The 6000-nt window shown below is 39.6% G+C and overlaps 2 protein-coding genes across 5 annotated transcripts; one reads left to right on the top strand and one right to left on the bottom strand.

Moving 5' to 3' along the window:
• Nucleotides 1–219: 219 nt before the first annotated feature.
• On the top strand, nt 220–3609 carry LOC114736491 (protein SINE1-like). Of its 4 annotated transcripts, XM_028924335.1 has the most exons (4): nt 220–522; nt 1291–1706; nt 1815–2449; nt 2915–3609. In XM_028924335.1, exons 1-4 carry the CDS (start codon nt 494–496, stop codon nt 3392–3394), a joined length of 1560 nt encoding a protein of 519 aa, XP_028780168.1. In that variant the 5' UTR covers nt 220–493; the 3' UTR covers nt 3395–3609. The 4 variants fall into 4 exon arrangements, with proteins under 4 accessions (XP_028780168.1, XP_028780165.1, XP_028780167.1 ...); XM_028924332.1 differs by having other exon boundaries at nt 221–522; nt 1291–2449; XM_028924334.1 differs by having other exon boundaries at nt 221–522; nt 1133–2449.
• Nucleotides 3610–3986: 377 nt separating this feature from the next.
• On the bottom strand, nt 3987–5744 carry LOC114736488 (protein NDH-DEPENDENT CYCLIC ELECTRON FLOW 5). The gene is made up of 3 exons (XM_028924330.1): nt 5166–5744; nt 4618–5088; nt 3987–4501 (listed from the first exon to the last, which is right to left on the bottom strand). The coding sequence occupies exons 1-3, from the start codon at nt 5679–5681 to the stop codon at nt 4307–4309; spliced, it is 1182 nt and encodes a 393-aa protein (XP_028780163.1). The 5' UTR covers nt 5682–5744; the 3' UTR covers nt 3987–4306.
• Nucleotides 5745–6000: the final 256 nt, after the last annotated feature.

Genomic DNA, 6000 nt, shown 5'->3' with positions numbered 1-6000 from the left:
GAAAAGATTTTGAAACTCGTTACGTCCGAAATTCTAAACCCGTGCATTTGGAACTGGTCATTTCCAGGTTAGAATACATTACAATCAATGAAATCCTGGCACCAACTTTCATCGGACGTTTCACGCTTCGCCGCGTCTCCAGACGATGGCATGAAACGCAACGTTTTGCCTGAAATTTTATCACCTCCGGCGCGAGTCCTCTCCGTTCTTTCCCTCGCACCTCCAAGGCTCGAACTTGAAATCTTAGCAACTACCATTGAAGCACAAGCCACTGCCGTAGCTCAATGTGGGGCTAAAACTCTGCTTCCACGATCTTCGGCTCAGTATGATTTCGGTGAAGGATTCATCTACTTTACGACGTCCGCTTGTAATCTACGAACTAGGAAAGAAACAGAGCAGGGTTGGAGCCATTATCCTTTAATCTGCAAAATAAGGGATTGGTCATTCGCCATCGTCTTGGAGTGATTTTTCCTGTTCATCTGAACCCTTTCTTATGCTTTGTGCTGCAGCACTGTCACCAAAGTATGTTCTTTTCCACTCTCGAATACAGACTTGGTGCCAATTATGAGCCTCTTGTTTCGTCTTTTCGGCTATAATTTGAGTTTTTTTATTGAAAAAAAAATGGGTTATGAGATCTATTTCAACAGTTTGATGCTTTCGAACTTGATGATTTTGCCATGCCTAATTCGTGGAACGACGATTTGTTATTTGATCATGTGGTATTACATGATTTGCTATGTGCTAACCCTTGTGTAGTGATTATATTCTTCCATTTGTTGTTTTATAAGGAATTTCTCTTCATTGCAATGAAATCAAGAACACGCTCGCACACTGCTTCGCTCTTTCTTCAGCGTTTTGTATACTCCGTCATTTTTTGTTGAAGCGAGGCTCAAGAAGGCAAAAGAGGGCTTCAAGATTTTCCAAATACTAAAGATGCATATGCCTGCATGACTCTTTTAACTTTTTAAACTCTTGTTCCATTTCATTTCCTGCTTTAGCGTCGAGTAGAGCAATTTTAGCGTAAACATGTATTGTTTTGATACTTCGTTCTCATTTTTGGAGAAAAATAAGCTCATACGCAAAGAAGAAAAGCTAACCTTGTGATTGGCATGATCAATCAATTCATTTTTAGTGTTTACAGAAAGTGCTGAAACTTAAATATTTGAAGGATCAATGGTTGGCGTGGATTGGGATAAAATACCTGCTTGATATATCTTCTGCAACGAGCGTGAAATATTTGTGAGAGTCACTTTTCTTTTTTATTTGAATTAAACTGTGGTATCTGGTCAGTTTGGGGTCCGTGATGGAGAGGAATCTCAGTCCAATACTGCGGCAAGAGATAGAAAATTTTGAAAAAGATGCAGAGGGTCGAAGATCTGCGATGGAAGCGTTACAAGCATACGTGAAAGATTTGGATTCTAAGACCATTCATGTATTTCTTAACCAAATTTCTGAAATAAAGGAAACCAGTTCCTTATCTGGAGAATTCATAATTTCACTGTATGAAGTTCTCGCTCGATTTCACGGTGTCAAAATTGTTCCCATGGTCGACAATATCATGGAATCTATAATCCAGACCTTAGCTTCAAGCGCGGGGTCTTTCCCTCTTCATCAAGCTTGCTCAAGGGTGGTTTCGGCAATTGCTAGATATAGCATTGAACCCACAACCCCGGAAGAGAAGAAGAGGCATGTAATATGTTCTCTTTGTAAGCCTCTTTCAGATTCTCTATCAAGTTCCCAAGGGTGCCTGACTTCAGGAGCGGCCCTTTGCTTAAACGCTCTTGTGGACTCTGATAACTGGCGATTTGTTTCAGATGAAATGGTCAGCAGGATTTGTCAAAATGTTGCTGTGGCATTAGATGGAAAGCCCAACCAGACCAATTCACACATGGGTCTAGTTATGGCCTTAGCAAAGCGCAATGCTTTGATTGTTGAAGCCTATGCAAGGCTGCTTATACAATCTGGACTAATAATACTGAATGCTGATCATGAGGAGGGGAATTCTCAGAGGCGCTTGTCATCCATTCAAATGTTGAACTGCTTGATCAAATTTTTGGACCCCAGGAGTGTATTTTCCGAGCTTCAATTGATCATTGAGGCGATGGAGAAGTGTCAGTCTGATAGAATGGAATATGTTAGGGCTGCAGCATTTGAAGTTTTACAAGCTGCTGAGGAAATTGCATTTGACAAGAAGTCGAGGTATGTAAACAGTCATGATTCGATTGATGGGTCAAACTTAAGTAGAAGTGAGGGGGAAGATGTTTCTGGTGATGAAGACCATTCTCCTGCATCTCTCTCACCGGAACCACATATCATGGGCTATTTCCCTGGATATGAATCAATTGTTGAGTCGCCAATATTGACGAATCAAGCTTCTCAGAACTTGAACCCTGGGCATCGGTCTTTGAATCCGAAGTACGTAGTATTAAGAAGTAACACCAGAAGTCAAGTAAGTTTCTCAGCCAATTTTCATATTTTCTTTGAAATTCTGGAATAGATAATTGCATCTGCTGGTCACATGTTTATGGCTTCTTGTTTCTGATCATTGAACTCGGTTTTAACAGTGTATTAGTAGTACTTGAGCAAAAAAGAATAGTTTGCAAGATCTTCCTAGAGTTTGCCCTTACTAAGGCCACCCGGGCCACTGATGTACCACTCCTTTTGCTACCCAAAAAAAAAAAAAAAACGAAAAACAAAGAAGAAGGTTTGCATTTATTTAAGGAGCGCACTAGAATTGGTAATGCACATTGCAGTACTCTATATGAACTTGTTTTCAGTTGACATTAAAGGTTCAGTTTTTTAGGCAGAACATCAAATTAAATTTTGTCTGTTCTTTACTGAAGCTTCAATGATTTCATTTGTTAAGAAATGAGAAGATCGTAACATGTCTCTTCTCTGTAAATCTGTAATTCAGAGGTCACGTGCCCTGGCTACCCCGGAGAGTATTAAAATATTCGCGACCCCTACAAAACATATTCACTCTCTCCAGTATCCATGTGATGTGAACTCGAGTTGCTCCGAGCGACAAAGTAGAAGGTTGAGGAATCTATCCTCAGGCAATATGCATTGGAGCCCAACATCTAGATATGACCACAATTATTTTCCACATAATCTGGGCTATGATAACGAAAGCTTATGTGCTGATGTGCAATTTCACGGTGGGCCGGAGTCAGTTTCATCGACAGAAGACCTTCCTGCTGGTGCTGGCATACTGGCGCCTCCCGAGATGGTTCCTTCCAAGAGCAATGATGCTCGGACTACAGTTCGAATTGAAAAGGCTCGTCATAAGTCTAAACTGAAATTGGTTTTCGGCCTTTCTTTTGTTTTACTGGCAATGGTTGCTCCTCTATTTTGGATCAACATTCAAGATGATCGTTATCTTGTACCTACTTAATGCGTGCTATCTGACGTACATGCTGAGAATAAAGATGATTGATATACAGCTTTAAAAATTTTCAACAGAGGGTTCTGTATGTCTTTGCAAAAGCATCGTAAGTGTCACCTAAATGTTGGGGAGTTCAAAGTCAGATTAGATGATGTAATCCATAGTGTGTATGCTTTGAAGAAAAGGATTAATTTTTCCTGGCACAAAAACTGAGATATATGGTATGTCGTATGCTTCTCTTGTTATATATTGTACTCTTTTTATTATTACTTAACAATTATTATGTTTTCTTTTTAAGATCGCAAAGTCATAATAAAAAGAAGCCACGGCCCGCAAAATATCCTTCTCCTTGTTCACACAATTAGGAAAGCTCATTGTATCATCTCTGTCTTTAATATAAGAACTAGTTGATTAATTTGAGTAAATTAAAGAAACTAGTTAAGTTGGTTATTTGTAATAAATAGTTATTGTCTTTTTTAAAATATCCTCACTAATCAAGTATATTGATTAGAATTATCATTATTATAAAAATTACCTTCCAAAAAAATAGATAAATATGAGAGACAAGGTAGATTGGAATCTTATATTTAGAATCAAAATAAAAATCAAAAGAGATCTTTATATTGAGGACTGGAGGTAGGATTATCGAATGTTCTTGCATGTAGGTCGTTTTTCAGCAAATATTACATATATTTCTAATCCTAATTCTGGGCTTCCACCATTGCACTGCCTTGTATTAACGGCCAGGTCGTTTGGCATAACAGGAAATAGTATCGTTCACTTCAACCTACGCAATCTCTGTAATCGGAAACAATATATTTTTTCCGTCCTCCCAACCAGAAAGGGAAGAAAAATCCATAACAAGGGGGGAAAAAAAATTAACTTGTTTTTGTAGAATAGCGAAGAAAACCTTATCATATTTCATTGATTTGGATTGTGTAGACGCTGGCCACCTATCCACACACCTTCAGGTTTCAGTAATATTGGTTTCAGTGCAGCTGCTTGGCCAACACATATGTATGCATACTTGCTGTAAATTTCAACCCTCGAGCCCGGACTGAATAGGTACATTTCATCAAATCCATTCCTTCCCACTAGAACTGAATTTCTCCTTCCCTGATCCACAGGACAGGCTTTTAGATGTTAATACTAACCAGTATCATATTACGGCAAATCTTTTCGGAGAATAGTAGTTTCACGTCTTCCAGATATAGGGAATGATGAATACGTACCCTGTCAATCACAGTAAAACTTCGAGGTGCATTTGTGTATACTAGGCTTATTTGCTCTCCTAAATGTTTGTAGTTGTCCATTTCTTCATCGTTGGCATCTCCATCATCTTCTAATTGGCTGCTTTCTGCTTCGTTGGAGTTTTGATTTTTTGCGCCCCAGCGTGGAAAGAGTTGTTTCTGAGCCAAGAAATTCCATATTTTGCCCAAACCTTCTTGGCTAAAATCTGGAGGGCTTAAAAAAAATTCTGACGCAAATGGTGGTTTACTGCTGTAGTTTGATCTTTCTAATCCCATTGCATAAGTTGCATCTGGTGTGCTCACTGTCAGATGGCTCAGGATGGATCCTGTCATCTGAATAGGCACGGACCTCAAGTTTGTAACTTCCAGCTCTGACCCTAAAGTGTCTTCTCGCAAATTCACCACGTATTTTAATTCAACCACATCTTCCGATGTTCTGCTTTTCAATTCTACCTGCAAATGGTTATGCAGTATGTTGTCTGAGTAAATAGCTAAAAAAACCATGATAAATCAGATAAGGGCAGACAGACTTGGATTGATTCCTCAGGATTGCCTCTAATATCATGGAGCACCCAATTTGTTGGAGACCACGAAACTTCGCCATCATCAGTTTGAAAATTTAAGTTCAGGGACAACCCTCCTTGAATGATGGCTTCACCATCCTCTCCCTCTGAAACTGCTGTGTGCAGCAACTCCATCTTTTCCCCATGCCACATCGGGGACTTGTAGGAGGTTATCAATCCGCTTGGAAGCATGAGAGTTGCAGTGCTTCCATTTTGCAGCTCCATCTTGGCAACGCAGCTTTCACCAACACCTTCAAAAGTGACTCCATGGCCACTGAATTCTCCTTCCAGATAATCTACATTGAGAGGTTGGTATGGGACTGAAGCCACTAATGGGATTGGAAACTCTTTCTTGGAGTGGTGGTTATGTGGAATATAACTAGTGCAAGGGAAACAAACGCGTGTTGCTTGTCTTGCAGGAGTAGGGATTAATGTGGGAGGGAAATTAAGAGGGCAAAAAAGTGAACGAGAAGCCATGGTCATGCTTCGTATCAGAGTTAGGCTTAGTAGACGCAGTCGGGAGCAAAGGAAAGAGAGTTATTCTGGGCTTTGTTGGCTTGGTTAGAAATTGGTGTGTAAGTGGATAAGATGACAGCTATTGTCGCTTATGTTGTTTCTGGTGAACATTTTAGATATTTCAAGATATTTATCTTTGCCTTTGTCCTTTTCGAACAAGTTGTTTTAGCTTTTTCATCTGCCAACGCGTATAGTGCGAAAACCAATATGATCGGCAATGTCATCATCCATTACAAAAAAGGTTTATCTTTACTCAATTTGCCCCATTTCTGAGGAGCCATTTGAA

The sequence above is a fragment of the Neltuma alba genome, unplaced genomic scaffold (genome assembly GCF_004799145.2).
Source record: "Neltuma alba isolate B1F8T4 unplaced genomic scaffold, ASM479914v2 tig00013341_pilon, whole genome shotgun sequence".
Lineage (NCBI taxonomy): Eukaryota > Viridiplantae > Streptophyta > Magnoliopsida > Fabales > Fabaceae > Neltuma > Neltuma alba.
This window is presented reverse-complemented; position numbering and strand designations above follow the sequence as displayed.